At 40.1% G+C, this 20760-nt stretch overlaps 1 protein-coding gene across 1 annotated transcript in view; it reads right to left on the bottom strand.

The window, feature by feature from the left end:
* LOC106883965 (amyloid protein-binding protein 2) overlaps positions 1–20711 on the bottom strand; it is a 39006-nt gene extending 18295 nt beyond the window's left edge. Inside the window, exons 1-7 of the mRNA XM_052976885.1 lie at positions 20509–20711; positions 8954–9042; positions 5964–6115; positions 5534–5657; positions 4341–4509; positions 2619–2675; positions 1571–1603 (exon numbers count right to left, since the gene is read on the bottom strand). Coding sequence (XP_052832845.1) covers positions 1571–1603; positions 2619–2675; positions 4341–4509; positions 5534–5657; positions 5964–6115; positions 8954–9042; positions 20509–20649 — 765 coding nt within the window. The 5' untranslated portion in view covers positions 20650–20711. The remainder of the gene's footprint in view (positions 1–1570; positions 1604–2618; positions 2676–4340; positions 4510–5533; positions 5658–5963; positions 6116–8953; positions 9043–20508) is intronic.
* Positions 20712–20760: the final 49 nt, after the last annotated feature.

A 20760-nucleotide genomic window follows, 5' to 3' on the forward strand; every position in this document is an offset into this window, starting at 1 on the left:
TCACCCGGCATGTTAACGTTTCTGCCAGCTCGCTGCCTTTTAAAATATTTTCTTATTTCTTTACTGCCCACAAGTGGCTACACACAGAGGGGACAAACAAGGACAGACAAATGGATTAAGTCGATTATATTGATCCCCAGTACGTAACTGGTATTTATTTAATCGACCCCCGAAAGGATGAAAGGCAAAGTCGACCTCGGCGGAATTTAAACTCAGAACGTAGCGGCAGACGAAATACCGTTAAGCATTTCACCCGGCATGTTAACGTTTCTGCCAGCTCGCTGCCTTTTAAAATATTTTCTGTATTGTAAAAGTATAAGCAGATAAATTTTAAGAACAAAATCTTATATGGACCCCTAAGGGTCATATGAACCCCAATTAAGAACCACTGAAGTAGACAAAAGGAAGAGTAATACTCATAAAGGAAACAATATAAAAAAAAAAACAAGAAGCTAAAAGATGAAAAACAAGCAAAAAAAAAAGGTACAAGGATGAGTCAACCCTACCTAATCTTTTCAGTTTTTACCTACCTTCCCTTTCTCTATTCTCCAATCACTTGACCCCTGCCCCTTCTACACTTACAAAACTCCACCCATGCACACTCCCAATTCCTGTCTCAACTCACTTCTACTCACTCTGTACTTTAAAGGATAGCTTGACAGGATCCAGCAAGCTTCAGTGCCATGTCAAGGTTCAGCTTTGGCATGGTTTCAACAGCTGGATACCATTCCTAATGCCAGCCACTTTACAGAGTGTATTGGGTGCTTTGAAGGTGGAACTGGCACGAGTGGTGTTGCCATGCAACTTGCAACACAAAGACAAAGAACAGAGAAGGAAAAACACTCCCCAAACTAAGGGAGTCGGGCATTGAGGACAGAATGGTGGCTTTGTGCCAGGAACCGAGAGGAAGCTGAAGTACGATAGAGGGACAACCACAGTCAGTTCTCTCCATACCATCAAATACATAAGGCCACAACAGGATCTATCCGTCCAGCCGTTTTCTGCTACTGTTCTGGTCTCATTCTAGCTTCTCCACCTTCAGCTCCTTCCCTCGTCAGTGGTCCTTCACCATGTAGTTTTAGGGTACCCTGCTGCTTTTTTCACCTCAGTCTCCTACTTCAGTGCCACCATACAATTGCTTTCTCGATTTTGTCTGAGGATATGTCCAATCCAGTTCAAGCGTTTGTGTCATGTTTTGTCACTGGTTCTGTTGATGGCCATTGCTGCCTCTTGTGACATTTCAGACTCTTTGCAGCCACTCGATGTCAAGTATTGCTCTTAAGTATGTGAATTGGAAGCCGTCCACTGTTTGTCACTTTCCAGTTTTCACATCTGTAGAGTAATACTATAGAGACTTACATTATATAAAGGTCACAAGTAGTAGCTAGGAAGAAGATTAAGACAGTGGTGATGGCGGACCAGAACAAACTCTCCAAGCTACGAGAAACGGAGCACACGAGAGGATGTGGTCAGTGGATCAGAGGATGGGTAGTTTCAATTCTACCAATTCACCACTGTTAAGAACTGAAAGAGAGAGAAATGAAAAAGAAAAAAACCGTTTTGTCCTTACCTTGGCACATTGACGGAGAACATCAATTATCGTCTAGGAAAAGAAAGAGGAAAATTTGTTAAATACAGGGATATAAAAACATTTTAAAAAACCTTTGTTTTACATCAATTACACTGTGTAAAAAAAATTGTTTTGTGTGTCTTTGGTCAGTGAGTGTTATTTTCCATTTGCTTCTACCTAGAAATCAAATGATATGACTACTATTCTCTTCAAACTTCACTTTTGTAACCTGAACAACATTTTGAAACTGACCTATTTTTCCATTACATTTCAGCACTGATTTGCTGAAGCAGAAATATGGTTATAGCAAATATTTTGCTCAATACCACAGATCTGCTTGTCAGTTACTTGGCCTTAACCACTTGTCCCTTACTGGCTGACAATATGTGCATCTCTGATGATGAGCAGGAGTAGTGGGGGAGCATCACAGCCATGTGTTGAGAGGAATTCTTTGTGATTTGAATAAATGTAACAAAAGCAAATAGGAAATTGTGTGGAAGCTTTCTTATATGTGTACATATGTGTGTGCATGTGTAGTTAAGAAGCTTGCTTTGTGGTCATGTGGTTTCAGCTTCAGTCCCACTGCACAGCACTTTGGGCAAGTGTCTTCTGTTATAGCCCTGAATCAAATGTTTTGTGAGTGAATTTGATAGATGGAAACTGTGTGTGCTTTACAGCCACATGTTTTCAGGTTCAGTCCTATAGCAAGGCACCATGAGCAAGTGCCTTCTCCTAAAGCCTCAGGGTTGGTCAATATCCTTGTGAGTGAATTTGGTAGGCAGAAACTGTGAGGAATCCTGTCATGTGTGGGAGTGTTTGTATTTGCTGCACACCAAACCCACCATTTAATAAACAGTATTGATCTGTTAATTCCCCATACCTTGGGAGTTTTTGTCAAAGAAACTAATAGAATAAGCACAAGACTATTAAAAAAATAAGGACTTGGGTCAAATAGTTTGACCCTTCAAAGTGGTGCCCCAGCATGGTCACAGTCCAATGACTGAAACCAGTAAAAGATAAACAGAAGTGAATGTAGAAAGCCACTTACCCTCGGTGATAAAACTGGTGTGAGTTGTTGAACAGCTAGATTGCAATATTTATACGCCTGTCACAAGGAGAGAAAACAGAATCAATAGACAGAAAGAAGCCATGAAAGTCAGGGAATGAGACCCACACAATCTCCATTCCATTTCCTCACGCACGTCACAATCTTATCTCCTCACAAGGAAGATCCACACTAAGGGAAGTAAGAGGACAGCAACAGCAGCACCTGGTTCGCCTCAGTTGGGTTGGTGAAGATATTTGTTTAGGGCACTGGTTCTCCACCAGTTTTTTTTTTACCAATAGACCCTTCTGCTAACTACTTTAGCCTGGTGGATCCCCATAACCACTCATTCAGTATTTTAAATCCAGGTTTTGTCCGTTAATGGGTGTGGCTGGATCTGCCTCAATGCCACAGCAACCGCCCTCACACCATCTCGTTCGGTTCTGGGAGTCTTCCTTTCTCAAACCAACCCTCCCAATCTTCTCCTCCACCTTTTCCTCGGTCTACCTTGCTTTCGCGCTCCATTTACATCAAACGCAATCACCCTCCTCAGAACATGCTCCTCGTCCCTCCTCATCCCATGCCACCCTATTTTGTTTTTCAGACAAGACGACAAAGGACCGATATACCTTGGCACTTCGCTGAACTCAAGAAAACCTGTCCTCCACAGCAAAAGTGTTACAGCTGCATCCCCTGGTGAAGGGGATTTGGCCTGTAACAGCCCTGTGCTGGCGCTATGTAAAAGGAACTCCTGCCAGCACTGTGTGAAAGTGCTCACGCTGGTGCCACATTAAAAGCACCCAGCACACACTACAAAGTGGTTGGCATTAGGAAGGGCATCCAAGCCAAATCAGACTGGAGTCTAGGGCAGCTCTCTAGCTTGCCAGCTCTGGTCAAACTCTCCAACCCATGCCAGCTTGGAAAATGGATGTTAAAGGATGATGATGATAATGACATTAATTTGTGTAGGTTGAACTGTGCAAAATATTAGAGAAGGAAATTTACAATAGATCCATCTAAGGCAAAATTTTTTTATGAGCCCTTAATAAATTATTGTAGAATCCCAATTTACTATTTTACTTGAGTGGACCTTGAAAATTTTGTATCGACCCCAGTTGAGAACTGCTGATTTCGGGTATATGGGGAGATAGAAGTGAAAAGTGAGGAAAGGATAAAAGGGAGAGAGAGAGAGAATTGAAACCTGAGGGGCAGTGTTAAAGGGTGGAGTGATAAAGAAGGTGAGATAAGAGGAGGAGAGAAAGAAATAGAGAGGGGAGTGAGGAGAGGCGTGAGTTGTGTGACTAGATGTGTGTGGTGTCACAAGAAGTGTGTGTGTGTGTGTGTGTGGTGTCACAAGAAGTGTGTGCATGTCTGTGTGAGAGAGAGAGAGAGAGAAGTGTCCAGCTGAGTGCAACAGGGCGAAAGGAAGTATTTTTGTCTTAGATAGAGAGAAAGGGAGAGAAAGAGTCACTCAAATGAGAGGGAGGGAAAGAGTGGCTGGAGTGAGAGAGGAAGAAACATGAGAGGGAGGAAGAAACAGGCATGATGAGAGGAGGAAAGACAACAGATGAGAAAAGTGATAGAAGTGATTGGGATTATCATTCATGAACATGAGGAGTAGTGAGAGAGTAAATAGTAAGGAAGAGAGAGAGAGAAGGCAATGAAAACCCCCACTAAAATTTGACAAAGTCCTGTTTTGAGTTATTTCCCCCTTAACATGCTTACCTGATCATACTGACTTTCTGCAAAAAATAAACCACAACATTCACCATACAACATGGCCTTATTCACGGATATATTGGCCTGGTTCAATATATTCAATATCTTAAATGTCTCTTTGAAGGTTTCATTGGCTTCTCTATATTTACAACTGGAATTCTGTACATGAAGTAATCTGGTAGAAACAAAGAAATAAAGAGAAAGAATAATAACAATAATGTACATTGTTTTGTCTTGGTATAAAAGATGGGCTACAGCAAATATTCTGCTCAATACCACAGATTTGCTTGTCAGTTGTTTGACTTTAACCAGTTGAGCATGTCCCTTGGTGGCTGACGATATGTGCATCTCTGATCACGAGCAGGAGTAGTGGGGGAGCATTTGGAAGGACATTCAGCCGTACAAACCATGTGAAAGCAGACCTTGCAAGTGCTAGTGCAACATAAAAAGGATCCAGTCCACTCTGTAAAATGACTGGCATTAGGAAGGGCATCCAGCCATAAAATCCATGCCAAAGCAGACTTCACCAATGCTAGTGCCACATAAAAAGTACCCACTCAGACTCTGTTAAGTGGTTGGCATTAGGGAGAGCATCCAGCTGTAGAAACCATACCAAAACATACAGAGGAACTTGGCACAGTCCCCAAGCTTACTTTTATATCCTTCACCCTTTCGTTAGCAACCCGGCTGAAGCCAGCTCTGGCTCTGAGTACAAATGTCTTGTTTTCTTAAGTTTTGAATTAAAATCTTCCACCAAACCTAAGTCATAGTTTATGTTCCTAATATTAGCTTAATAATAACGAAGTTATTTTACTAAATTCTTTGTTATATTTAAAGTAATTGAAAGAAACACAAAGCATCTCAAAATAAATACAGTAATGAAAGGGTTAAGTCTGGATATATGCTTTAACAAAGCAGAGGTAAAGTAATGTCTTCACACAACATATTTCTACCACTGCTGCACAAGACCCCAAAACACCCTCTGTCATCATCAATGATAAACATTATTCTTCATAAGAGTTCCGATAAGTCCATTTTTTAAGCACACAGGTATGTTAATGTCTATCAACACAATACTTACCAACTCCTGTCAAACCATACCAGCATGGAAGACAGACGTTAAATGATGATGATGGATATCAGCTGGCCTTCCTGATTTTAGCAAGAATTAGAAGAGCTCTTTTAATGGCAGTTCTTACCTGACATTACACTCTAACAATTTACATAGTCCACTGTAGGTTTTGTCTTGGTCACAAAGTAGCCGACATGTGTGGTAAACTCTCTCACTGCTGAAGAACCAACCAGATTCATTGAAGAAACTCGCTGAAATTAAGAGACAAATAAATTATTTGGAAATTTTAATTAAGCATTCAATATAGTTATTTCTATAGAGAGAAAGAAAGGGAAAAGAGGGGGGATCAGGAGGGAGTGGGAAGAGATGGAGGGATGAGAGATGGGAGAGGGAGAGACAGGGAAGGGAGAGATGGGGACGGTGGGAGATAAGGAAAGAAGAAGGGAGTGACGGGGGAGGAAAAGACAAAGTGAGGAGGAGGGAGTTCTGTAACAATGGACTGTAAAAGACAGAATCAGAACAATTTGTTTTTTTCGTAAGAAACTCCATTGTCTCACCGAGTGCAGTGCCAAGTTGGATGGCTTTGTTCCTCTCGTTCTCATTCAGATGGCCTGAAAGTTGGTAGCGTTTACAAAACTCATTGGCAAGGATCTCGTTCACCTGGGCCCCGTGGTCAATAAGTGCTTGAAAACAATGGTGCAGCAGACACCTATTCACGAGAAAATAAAACAAAATATATAATCATCATCATAACAATTGCCACAGCCATCATCGTCATCATCATCACCACTACCACAACTACCATCATCATCATCATCATCATTATCATCTCAGTCCTTCTGTCCATATTGTCAAGTCTGCCTCTTGCATTTCTTCTGACTATTTCCCTATCTTAACCCGTTGGCATTGAAACTGGCCACATCCATTATTTTACTTGTTTTATGTTCAAACCGGCCAGATCTGGCCTCTCACACCTACCCTACAATGCCATTCTAAAAATAGACAAAAATGTCCTCAAAATCTCAAAAGCTACAAGTTAATGCATGATTAATTCAAAACCATGTGAATAAATAAGTAATCTGAATGCACTTCCAATTCGATCTGCAATCGCCCGTAGTACAACTAACCCATCATTTATTTTCTGAGATCACCTCAAAGCAGTTGCTCAATCTGGCAGAAACATAAACCAAATCTCCCTTGAATCATACCCTTTCTGTTCTGACCTCTATTCTTTTTGACTTCACAGTACACTGGAGATCAATCCTCCTCATCATCATCATTTAACGTCTGCCTTCCATGCTGGCATGGGTTGGACAGTTTGACAGGAGCCAGACAAGTAGAAGACTACCCCAGGCTACTGTATCTGTTTTGGCAGGGTTTTTACAGCTGGAAGCCCTTCCTAACACCAACCACTCTGTAGAGTGGACTGAGTGCTTTTCACATGGTACCAGCACATGTGAGGTCAGTTTTGGCATAGTTTTTACAGCTAGATGCCCTTCCAGATGCCAACCACTTCACAATGTGGACTGGATGCTTTACAAAGCAAAATTACTGACACATTTCACATGGAAAAAAGAATACAGCAAGAGTTGCCTGGAAACTAATTGTAGCAGTGAGACTCAAAAGAAAGCAAAGAAACTTTATCAGTTGGAAGAAGCAGTGAAAGAAATGATTTGGCTCGGCTGACTGGACATTCAGCCTGGTTTGGCAACAGTACTTTTCGGTGCTTGAGGCAGGCAGGCAGGCAGGCAGGCACACACACACACACACACACACACACACACACACACACACACACACACACACACACACACACACACATAACAGACCTCTTTCAGTTTCCATCTACCAAATCTTTTCACAAGGCTTCGGTTGGCCCAAGGATGTAGCAGAAGACACTTGTCCAAGTTGCCACGCAGTGGGACTGAACCCAGAACCACGTGGTTAGGAAGCAAGCTTCTTACTACACAGCTACACCTATGCCTGTGTGTGTGTGTGTGTGCCTTTCTCTGTGTTCCCCGCCACCACTTGACAACCCATGCTGGTGTGCTTATGCCCCTGTAACATAGCAGTTCGGCAGAGGAGATCAAGCAAGCTTAAAAAAAGAAAAAGTACTGGGGTTGAGTCGTTTGACTAAAAATCCTCGAAGACGGTGCCCCAGCATGGCCACAGTCCAATGACTGAAACAAGTAAATGGTAAAAAGATAAAAGATAATTCACAAAATAATAATTGTGAATAAATAAGCATTACATTTAATAGAGTCATCTGAATGCTAAGCAGTTGATATTATGTTGTGTTTCAGCATTGATTAACCCCTGTGATACGAAAGCATCTGAGACTCCACTTGGTTCTACAATGCAAACGTTCCTGTTTTAAAGTGATCTCAATTAAAACTTCCCATTGAAAAGTCATGTTAATTTATGTCCCGAACACCAGCTTAATAACGACCGAGTTATTTTTATAAACTCTTCATCATTTTCAAAATTAACTGAAACAAAAGCAGTGTGTTTCAACAGAAATATAGTAACAAAACAGTTCATTAATTATTATTTAATTAATTATTATTATCTGTGCTGAAGGTTAAATAAATAGAAATAGAATTGAAGATCCAGTGAGATGAGGAAAATAAAGCTATTTTTATGTGTCAAGCCAATGTTTTTAAAACAATACACTAAAAGATACTATCTCCAATAAATTTACTTTTTCCTGACCCATGTATCATCTATGTATCATAATTACATTAATTATGATACATAGATGGCTATTTCAATCGAATATTGCTTCTGTTTTATGTAACAGCTTTTTGCAATAAAAGATATTTATTATTAGCCTACAGAGCTAACTAAAGTAACAATTATTATTTTTATTATATTACAGACACCAAATTTTTTTCAAATATTAATCATGTTTGTTTGAGATAGCAAGCATCATCAATAGATGCTGGTGTGGCTGTGTGGTTAAGAAGCTTGCTTCCCAACCCTTCGGTGTTGGGTTCAATCCCACTGCACAGCACTTTGGGTAAGGATCTTCTACTTATAGAAGCCCCAGACTGACAAGTGCCTTGTGAGTGGATTTGGTAAACAGGAAACAGAAAGAAGGCCATCGTGTGTGTGTGTGTGTCCATGTGTCCCCCCGTGTGTGTGTCAATCCGTCCTCGTCTAGACATCACATGATGATTGTAAATGAACATCACTGTCATGCAAGCGAGGTTGTTTGTTTCCAGTCTTCTATGAGAAAAATAAGCCTGGCCATGGGGAATTATTACCTTACTTGGAAATAGATGGGGGTTGGCGACAGGAAGAGCATCCCCCTCTAGAAGTTCTGCCTCAGTATTCCCTGCCTGACCCATGTAGGCAGGAAAAAGCAGACATCAAACAATAACAATAACCTCGTGTCTCTGATGACAATGATCAGAAACAAGGGAGAAAAGGAAGATTGTAAAACACCACCAAAGCAACAAAGGGTAACATGAAAGAATAAGGTCAAGAGGTGGGGTAAGGTAATAATAGACAGGTAAAAGAATGAAGACGTAAGTCAGACACTTACCTTTTGTCAAGGACTTTTAATATTTTAGCAAAATTATCAATTTCTGCCAAATCCGTTCCGAGCGTATATAAATTTCCTTTCATATAAAGCTGTGAGAAAAAAGGAAAAAAAATAAAGAATACTGATGAATTTTAACAAGGTCCTACATATTTTGGGGTAGATTTAAGGCTGACTGAATTGGTTATTGGCTCAGGATCAAGCACATAGGACAAATGTAAATACTAAAAGGTATATCATTCCTTCTAACACTACTTTTACCATTCTTATTTCTTTACTGCCCACAAGGGGCTACACACAGAGCGGACAAATAAGGACAGACAAACGGATCAAGTCGATTATATCGACCCCAGTGCATAACTGGTACTTATTTAATCGACCCCGAAAGGATGAAAGGCAAAGTCGACCTCGGTGGAATTCGAACTCAGAACGTAGCGGCTGACGAAATAGCGCTAAGCATTTAGCACGTCGCGTTAATGTTTCTGCCAGCTCACCGCCTTTTACCATTCTCATACTATCACATAACAATTTTTAGGGAAAAAAAATCATATCTGTATCTTTGTGAATGGCATTAGCAACATATGTGAAGGGATTCCCACTGGAAATTGAACCTGAGTTGGCAGAGGTGGGGGGGGGGGAATAACAAATATAAACAGCTGGTGCCATGTAAAAAGCACCCATGCTGGTACCGTGTAAAAGTGTCTGTGCTGGTGCCATATAAAATGCACCTATGCCAGTGCCATGTAGAAAGGACACATGCTGGTGCCATGTAAAAAGCACCCAAGACACTCTGTAAAGTGGTTGGCATTATGAAGAGCATCCAGCTGTAGAAACCAAGCCAAAACAGACTGGTTTTACCAGTTCCTGACAAGCCATCCAATCTATGCCAGCATGGAAAACAAACATTAAATGATGATGATGATGATATATGTGTTGTATGTGTATGTAAGTATATAGGTGTATATTAACATATGTGTGTGTGTGTATATGTGAGTGTACAGTTTTCCATGCTTGTATGGGTCAGACAAAGTTTGTTGAGGCAGATCTTATGTAGCCAGATACTCCTCCTCTTGCCAACCCTCACCTGCTTTCAAGCAAAGTAATATTGCTCCATGGCCAGGCATGTTTTCTTAGAATATTGGAAAGGAACAACACTGCTTGTATGACAGTGACAATCATTTACAACTGCAGCCTGACATCAAGACAAGAAAAGACAAACAGACAGACCCTCACACAAATATTTATATACATACATACATAAATACGTTGATTTCATGCTAATTCATGTTCCAAACCAGTTTAATAATGACAAAATTATTTTACTGATTTCTTTGTTAGTTTGAAAATTAATTGAAATAAGAACAGCGTATTTCCACAGAATTATGGTAGTAAAAGGAGTAAAGACCACCTGAGAATAAATATATCGAAGACAATACACAGAATTTAAACAGAAACCAGTTTGTGAAGGTTTAGCGTGAAACACAAAACAGCTGACAACTGAAAAATAACATAAAATGATAAAGGAAACAGCAAAAACAACATGTTAATCCCTTTATCCTATAATAAATGAGATCATCGCCAACATCATTTTTACGTCTGCTTTCCATTCTAAGCATGGTTGGCTCATTTAACAGGATCTGATGAGTCAGAAGATTGCATCATGCTTCAGTGTCTCAGTTTTGGCAGGGTTTCTAGGGATGAATGCACTTTCTGAGACCAACCACTTTACAGAGTGTACTGGGTGCTGTTCTTGTGTCACCAATACCAGTAAGGTTACCTTGCAGCTTGCATGAGTAAAGAGCCTAAGGAGAGAGAGAAAGAGAGAGAGAGAGAGAGGAGGGGGCACTACTAACGAAAGGAGAGAGAGAGAGAGGCACAACAAATGAAAGGAAAATAAGAGAGGGAGTGAGAGATGAGTTTATGCAAGATTATGAGAACAGGTAGAGCAGGGGATCTCCACCATTTTTTTACCTATGAATGCCCTTGATTACTGTTTCATTTTGGTGGAACACCCACTCCACTTCAATATTTAAAAACTAGTTTCATAGACACTTCTTTCAAAATTACTATTTTGTTTTCCCCACATTAACTTATATAGGTTGAACTATGTAAAATGCTAGAGAAAGAAACCTAGCTGTTTCTTGCAATACATACATCTAAAGAAAAAGTTTTTCAGGGTCCCTCAAAAAACTATTGTTGATCCCCAGTTTACTATTTTGCTACATGGGGCCCCCAAAATCTTATATGGACCATCAAGAGCCATATGAACACCAATTGAAAACCACTGGGGTAGAATATGAGGAGAGGAATAGCTCTATTGTTGTGAGGGGGGTGGTAATGAAGCGAGCAAGAAAGTAGTCAGTGTTAGGGGGGGGGGATATTGAAGGGGGAAGGGGAAGAGATTTGTACAAGGGGCTAGCAAATAACTCCTATAAAGGTGTAGACAACTGGGTTTTAAAAATGTAACAAATAAGTTAAAGTGATCTCAACTAAAAGCTTCCATCAAAATTTCATGTCAATTTGTGTTCCAAACCCCAGGTTAATAATGACAGTTATTTCAATAAATTCTTCCCTATTTCCAAAATCAACTGGAACGAAGGCAACGCATTTCAACAGAAATACAAGGGTAACAAAAGAATTAAGTATGCATTTCCTCTGCCAAAAATTTCTATTCCGTTGCCAAAGTAAGAAATTACCATAATAAGTAAAATCATTAGCCACATAGTTGATTAATTATCGAAGCAGTACTAAAATGAGAGATGTTGGTCCTACAACCTAGATGAACGAATTCCATGCCACACCTACCATTTCCAGTTAGAAACGCTCCACTCACTAATGATTTTTTTCTTTTTATATACAATTTTATTGTGATCAAGGCTTGAGGCCACTATAGTGTAAGGGACCGCAAAGAAGGAAAAGAAGGGGGTCTACTAATTCAAAAGATGTAGATCGCCAAAAAGCTTAGAGGACTGAATATTGTAAAGCAGAGGAAAGCAAGGCAATGGTCAGGAGTTCCAGTTTGAGGAAGGAAACTATCAAAGCAAAAGGAGTTATGACTAAGAGGAAACTCGACAGAGAAATGATGCAGTTGGGACGAGAAATGGGTGACATGTTTAAAAGGTGTTGACAGAAGGTACGAGAGCAGAAAGTTCAGAGTAATAACCATGGAAATACTTATGGATAAGACACAATAAGGATACATTTCGATGATGAGGCAAAGACTCCAACCTAGTGGAAAGAAGAGGAACTTGAGGAAGGCATAAACAACACTCAGTCATTTGCAAGTCTAAGGGCTCAAACCCCTCATCGTCCTTATTTTTGTGGGTTCTTGTTCTAGAAAATCTTTTTCAAAGATAAAAAAGGAAAACACAACATTTTCCAATTCCAATTTAGGTACAAAGCTAGTTATTTTGAGGGGAGGGGGCAAGACAATCACACAACTCCAGTACTTGGCTGGTACTTATTTCATTGACCCTGAAAGGATGGAAGGTAAAGTTGCCCTCAGCAGAATTTGAACTCAGAATGTAAAGAGCCAAAAGAAATACCACGAAGCCTTTTTGTCCACAACACTACAAATAATGATTCTTTCTCATTTTGAGGAGATTGGGGGGTGCGGGTGGGGGGGAGAAGTCAATTGTATAACCCCAGTAATTGACTGGGACTTGATTTTCTTGACCTTGAAAGTACGAGCAACAAAAATAACTTTGGCAGCATTTGAACCCAGGACGTAAAGACAATGTGAGACTAAGTTATAGGGACATAAGCAATAAACACACCAGCACTGGTTGTCAAGCAGTGGGAAAGGGAAGGGGACAAACACAGGCACACACACACACACACATGGTGGACTTCTTTCAGTTTCTGTCTACCAAATCCACTCACAAGACTTCAGTCGGCCCAGGGCTATAGTATAAGACACTTTTGAAAAGTACCATGCAGTGGAACTGAACCTGGAACCATGTGGTTGGGAAGCAAACTTCTTACCACACAGCCACACCTGCACCCAATAAGTATGAAAACACATTAATTCTAGTTGAAAATGGAGGAATTGTTTTCTCAATACATAACACTTCTAGGGAAAAGGAAGTGATGCAGCAACTTTGCTGAAAGGCAGCAACATCCAGTGCTTTGATCAACAGATTTGCTGAATCAGGAACCACTTAAGGGTTAAACCCAAACAAAATATTCCATGACCCAGCAGAAACAATCACATTCCAGCAGAGATATACTTTATTAAAGACTGCCTCGCACTAAATAATATACTCCTTCATCTTTTACTTGTTTCATTCATTAGAGCATGGCCATGCTGGGGCACCGCCTTGAAGTTTTAGTTGAATGAACTGACCCTGGTAATGATCTTTCGTTAAGCCTGGAACTTGGTCTGTCAGTCTCTTTTGCCAAACTGCTAAGTTACAGGGAGATGAACATACCAACACCTGTTGTCAAGAGATACTGAGGGACAAACACACACACACACAAACATATACGACAGGCTTCTTTCAGTTTCCGTATATCAAATCCACTCATAATGCTTTGGTCAGCCCAAGGCTATAGTAGAAGACATTTGCCTAACTTACCATGCAGTGGACTGAACCCAGAACCATGTGCTTGGGAAATAAGCTTCTTACCACACAGCCATGCTTCATAAAACAGAGATCAAAATGGGAATAAATAGTGAAGAAGAAAGACATTTTCTAAAGACCAGTCAGGATTGATCCTGTAGCTGCAGGCCTGGGCAAGGATTTTGTTGTGAAAGGCTGACAGTTATGGATGACTACTAATAGTCACCAACAACCTAATCCTACCTCCATTTTTTGTACTGACACAGATCGGATGGTTTCACCGGATCCAGCAAACCTCAGGGCTGCTTTGAGCTCCGATGTCAGCTTTGGCTTGGTTTCTACGATTGGATGCCATTCTTAACATCAACCACTTTACAGAGTTTACTGGGTGCATTTTTTTTTTTTTATGCTACTGGCACTAGTGAGGCCATTAAGTGAATTGTAAGCCAGAAAAAGAACAGGAAAAAGTCCCATGACAAAGTGGAGAGGGTGGTTTTAAACCAGGTACTGCAGGGGTTTTTAAACTGTGGTTCGCGGACCACAGGGGGTCCGTAGACAGCAAATACTTTTTATGGGCAATTTGATTTTATATATGTTTTTTAATCGAAATCTTTTAATTGACAATAAACCTATTTGTTAAATACTGTTAAATAAATAAATGTAAAAATGTTATTTTAAGCAAATATTTATGTATAAATTTCATAAGCGTTTATAAGGAGGTCCCTAAGGTAAAGCCTGAAATATAAAGGGGTCCGCAAGTCAAAAAGTTTGAAAACCCCCGAGGTACTGAGAGGCTAAATTACAACAGAGGGACAAGTGTAGGTGACTTGCTATAAATGGCACCCCACATTATATAAGGGTTGGAGGGAATAGATGAGAAGATAAAAATGGTAGTAATGGGGTGTCAGAACAAACTCTCAAGGTACAAGAAGGTGAGCATACAGAGAAAAAGAGAGTGGGTGCTTTCATAATGTGAGGGGAGAGTAACAGATGGTTAGGAATGGGGTAGAGGTGATGAACAAGGGTGGAGGAGCAGAGATGGGAAATATCAGTATGAAGAGGTGGGTAAGATGAGAGAGGCAGAAGTGGCTCAGGAAGAAAGATGGATCAAAAGGTGTAGGAATGAAGGGGTGATGCACGAGGTCTGTGAATGGTGGAAAGAGAGACGTAGGGGTACATAAGGGTGGCTATAGTGAGCATGATGATGGTTATGAGAGGGCACTGAGAATGGTAGTACGTATGTGAGGTGTTAATATGGAGCACTGTAGAAGGGAGAGATAACTGTAGGCATAGAAAAGAGATGACTAGTGAAAATAGGGACAAGAAGGGAGAATAATGAGATCAAGGGATTGAAAAGGTTCATAGGAGAGGGCATGTGTACTGACTCCCGAGTGATCACAGTTGTAGAGTAGTACTGTAGATAGAGGAGTGATGGAGGACTGGATGTTAGGGGAATGAGATGTGGAGAATGCTTGAGGGGACAGAATGGGTGTATTGTCCAAGAGAAAGGCTGTCACTTTAGGTCAATGGTTCTCAACTATTTTTTCCCTACGGTTCGTTTGATTACTTTTTAAACAACCATTCAACGTTTAAAAAGTCATATTATATTTTTATAATTAAATATTATTAGGAATTGTATGAAAAAATTGTTAAAATACTTTGGGTGTTGTAGAAGTATCACGGAATAGAGCGTTACATGGTGGAGACTGAGCTGGTGGGAAGAAGAGCAAGTGGAAGGCAGAGACTGAAGATGAAGAAGAGAATGAACATGCAGAGCGAGAAAGGACCTGGGTGATGCTGCAAGAGATGAAAATAAATGGAGGAGTAACAAGCCACGATTCGTCAACGGCATGAATATGCCATGACACGAGAGAGAGAGAGAGAGAGAGAGAGGTATAACCAATTTATTGCTGACAAATTTTAACAAAATCTTATATGGACCTACAAGGGCCATATGGACCCTGGTTGAGAATTACTGTTTTAGAGTCTGATACAACCTGGTACCAGAGTCATCATCCTAGATGTTGCTGTCGGAATACAAAGTGTCTAGAGTGAACACCACAAGGTATACCATATGGCACTCTTATGTTACTCCAATTTACAACCCTTGATTTGTACACATTTACTAACTCCTGAAATGATGGGCAGTCAAATACTGTTAGACAGTCTATTGAATACACTAATTAACGACTCTGCTAATTGGTCAACTTTTATTTTCCTAATTATTCATCACAGCATGGCTGTGTTGTTAAGAAGCTCGTTTGGCAACCATAGGGTTTCGGGTTCAGTCCCACTGCACAGCATCTTAGGCAAGTGTCTTCTATTACAGCCCGAGGCTGACCAATACCTTGCGAGTGAATCTGGTATATGGAAACTGCATGGAAACCTGCCATATATGTATATAAGGTGTGTGTGTGTGTGTGTGAGAGAGAGAGAGAGAAAGGGTTTGGGTTTGTTCCTCACTACTACTTGGCAACTGATGTTGAACTTCCCTGTAACTTAGCAGTTCAGCAAAACAGACCAATAGAATAAGTACTAGACTTTAACAGAAAAAGAGCTCTAGGTTGATTTTTTTTTTACTATACCATCGAAGAATGTGCTCCAGCTTGGCCACAGTCCAATGACTGAAACAAGTAAAAAAAGATTAACCTCAGTATTTGAGTGGATTTTCTTAATCCAATCCAGTTGGATTAAGAATGCAAAGTTGGCCGCAGGTGGATTTGAAATCGAAAACATAAAAAGAACTAAATACGGCAAAGAATTTAGGACACTTTGACTGACGCTCCGCTAATTCTGCCATCCAGGACCCTATTTCAGATTTTGCCACAAGACCAGTAACATTGCGGGAGGTGGCTAGTCGATAACAACACTGACCCCAGTGCTCAACTGGTACTTATTTTATCAACCCTGAACAGATGAAAGGCAAAGCCGACCTCGATGGAATTTGAACTCAGAATGTAAAGATGGATGAAATGCTGCTAAGCATTTTGCCCAGCACAGTAATGATTCAGCCATCTCACCACGTTCAACCAGTCTATTTAATATTAATAATTTCTTACAATAATCAAGACCTTTGGCATTATGTCGTGCTTGAGAAGAAGACTCATCAAGCTGAGCAAAATCACAGTTGTGGCAGATACCGGTGTCGTGCAAATTGGCACCCGTGCCAGTGGAATGTAAAAGCACCCCGGTGTCACACAAATGGCACCCGTGCTGTTGGCATGTAAAAGCACCCATTACACTCTCGGAGTGGTTGGCATTAGGAAGGGCATCCAGCCGTAGAAAAACCATGCCAAATCAGACTGGAGCCTGGCACAGCCTTCCAGTGTACCAGCCCAGTCAAACCATCCAACCCATGCCAGCATGGACAATGGACATTAAATGATGATGATGATGATGATTAGCATAAAGCTACAAATTTAAAGGTGAGGAGTATCTTATTATCATCATTGTGTAATGTCCACATTTCCATGATTGTAGGGATCAGGCAGAATTTGTTGAGGCAAAATTTTCTGCAACAGGATGCCCTTCCAGTTGCTAACCCTCACCTCTTTCCAAAGCAAGATAATATTTTTCCGCCATGGTCAAACATGCTTTTCATGGAAGACTGGAAACAAACATCATTGCTTATATGATAGTGATGCTTATTTACAATCAACACATGTTGTCAAGACAAGGGTACGTGAACATAAACATATACATACATACATATATACGAGAGGGTATCAAAAAGTTCCTGGACTAGTTCTGTAGCATGCCAACAGATGGCAGCAAAGTTTTGTGCACAGTGAGAGCTAGCAGTGACCATGAGGCAGTGTGCCGAGTGACATCACTACATTTACTTCACAAGCTGTGAAATGTGTGTTCTTGTCATCACATCTATGCTGTAGTCTGCAATTTTGTCATGGACAGGAACAAAGAGCCAACGTGAAATTTTGCATTAAACTTGGGAAGTCTGCTACAGAGACATTGAGTATGCTTTGGAAAGCTTATAATGATGAGGCAATGGGTCGTACACAATGTTTCAAGTGGAATGGGCGCTTCAAAAGCAGAAGAACATCCCTGGAAGATGATGAGCGATCTGGAGGACCTGCCATGAGCATCACCTAGAAAATGTGATGTTGTGCATTGAGAATTCATTCCCCCAGGGCCAGACTATCAATCGGGAGTTCTATTATGACATTTTGAAGCATTTGAGGGAGGATAGGACATTCAGCGAAAGTGACTGGATCTGGGGAGCGAAAAAAATTGGATTCTTCAGAGTTCTCCTCACTTGTGAGTCTCTCGCCAAAAACAACATGGAATCACTTCCACACCCACCCTATTCACCAGATTTAGCACTTGCGGACTTCCATCTCTTCCCCAAGATGAAAATGCTGCTCAAAGGTCGCTGTTTTAACACTGTTGTCAAGATCCAGAGTGAATTGCACAAAGTCCTTGACTCACGAAAAATTACTTCCAGGGCTGGATTCCAAAAGTGGAAGGAATGCTGGGACCAATGTATTGCTGCGCAGGGTGACTATATCAAAGGAGACGATGTGAAAACTTGAGTAATCAAGCCAGTAGACTCTGTAAAGTGGTTTGGTGTTAAGGGTCTCCAGCAGTTGAAACCATGCCAAAACAGAGACTGGAGCCTGGCACAGCCCTCTGGCTTGTTAGTTCATGTTGAGCTGTCCAACCCATGCAAACAGTTTCTATTTTCAAAATCCACTCAAGATGGTTTTGTTCATCAAGGGGCTACAGTAGATGACACTTGCCTAAAGTACCACACAGCAGGATTGAACCCTGGGAAACAAGCTTATCCTGTGCCAGCTCAAATTCTAATATATTCCAGGTGCTTCATCACTCTCCTCAACTTTATTTTTACCCCCCAGGGTTAATAAAATAAATATCAACTTATAAATTGATGTTCTGGTATCAATTTAAGAAATTATTGATTTTTTTTTTTTTTCTTCTTCAAGAAGCACAAGATGGCTAAATTGGTAGTTTGCCAGGCGATATATTATTCCGTATGTAGTCTTAGTTCCCCTCAAGTTGTGAGTTGCAGATGGAAAAGAGGGATGTTGTTGATGTTGTCTACCCCTACCCCAAATTGGTCAGTAGGGATTGAGCAGAGTTGTGATAAAAGGTGGTCTGCTAGCCATGTCCACCACATCTATAATTTAGGCATCAAGCATCTAACTACATTATCGAACGTTCCTCCGCCCCACCCCACTTATTTTCTTTGGTATACTGAGGGAGATTTCGCTGCGATATCTAGCAAGCCAAGAAATGGATGCAAAGGTGTAGCATAGTGACGTTTTTATGGGTCAGCACTTTTAGGTTTGCTCTATAAGTTTATATAGATCTGAAGGGCCCCCAGGGAGGGGAAACTCAACGGCTACCTCGGGTGGTATACATTCCTCCATCTAAAATCACGCCACTGTGCTAAGGCTCCAGAGAGAGAAGGGTGAAGCAATGAAATAAGAGAATGGCATGCTGAAGAAACAGGAGATTGAGATGGAATTTATCGACCAGAGAGGGAAATAGGCATTCTTTCGGTATGCCTCTCAGAAACGTCAATGAATCTTGACGCTTCTGAGGGGCATACCGAAAGAATGCCGGGAAATAAATGATATATGGAGAAATAGATGGAGACGGAGACAGAAAACTACGACTGTTTCATTTCAAATGGAGCATATATAAGAAATAAAAAATGGTTCGGGAGAGACCGACAAACAGCCTAAAGAATACACACACGGTGCTACATAAAAAATAGACAAACTTATTTCTACTTGAGATACTTGACTACATTGGTACAAACCGATCCATGGGACTTGTAAGATACTAGTGGAGATTTGTTGCCAACGTACACATAAATATACTCAGGTATACACATGGATGTATAACGTATACCTGTGAGTGTATACAAATTCCCATACAGCCGTTTCCTAATAAGGGTTTTTGACACAAACACAAGGTATAAATAAATCAACAATATCCACACACACATCTACAACCTTTATGTGCCACAAACACAACACGCCTTGTTAGAGGTAAACTTGTAGATGATTATTATAAACATGTAAAATACTTATCGAAGCACACCTGTGTGTGTGTGTAATACGCAGGTTACATATGCATCTTAAGGATCAACTATCATCTAAGTTGTTCTATAGAGGCTGCTTCCTAAAATATTCGTTGTTTATATATAGACCACACAGACACATATATATATAAGTATATACATACAGCAATTATATACAAGCTTATATATAGGGTATATACTCAATATAAACATTTAACTAATATACATATACATAGGTGTATAATCACATGCATATTACATAGGTGTAGTTTAAATGGATATTTGCAAATAATATATAGAATATTTGATATTCGCATAAATTCATTCATGCTATAAATAAACCGAGAAGGTGGGGGGGAAACATTGTATGTTTATGATAGTCACTAACTAAATTGATAAAACTACAAATATTTGTCGCATATACAAATCAGGGATGGAACTGATATATAAACATACACACCTAAGCATCCACGACAATATATATGAACATACATGCAGATACACACCTACATACATATATACCGATGCAGATACGGAACAACCACAAGAATACATGTAAGTGCATCGTTATACATGAATGCATGCAAAAATACACACACACATATACACTAACGAAGATTATACACATTCATACATATGTATATATATATATATATAGAGAGAGAGATAGATAGATAGATGTAGCTAACTATACTTGTCAATACATCTACAACCTTATGAGGAATAGATCAGTAATATGAAGTAAAATTTTTAAATGTATGAGTATTTAATAATATCGTATCGATAGATAGATAATATATATACATATATATAGAGAGAGAAATTGATCAGAGGAAATGTACACTGTATATGTGTATGTATGTATGTATATATGTGTGTGTGTGTGTGTGTGTGTCGTGTTTGCAAAGCTGTAAGCAAAACATGTCTACCTTGTAAAATATATCAAACTGCACACTCTCCGTCAGGTTCTGAATGTCCTTCCTAAACACACTATAGTTGGCCACGGTAGCTGATATGGCTGTGTTATACAAAGAGTCGGGAGCCCACTGTAGCACACAAGCCGACGCCATCTTGATCGGTGACGGGAGACGGAAATTTGTTTGCTTTTTTATTTTGTTTACTTTTTTTTCTTATTCGTTTATGTATTTATTTATTTGTTTCAAATTTAATTTTAATTTTTT

This window comes from Octopus bimaculoides, chromosome 26 (genome assembly GCF_001194135.2).
Source record: "Octopus bimaculoides isolate UCB-OBI-ISO-001 chromosome 26, ASM119413v2, whole genome shotgun sequence".
In the NCBI taxonomy this organism is placed as follows: Eukaryota; Metazoa; Mollusca; class Cephalopoda; order Octopoda; family Octopodidae; genus Octopus; species Octopus bimaculoides.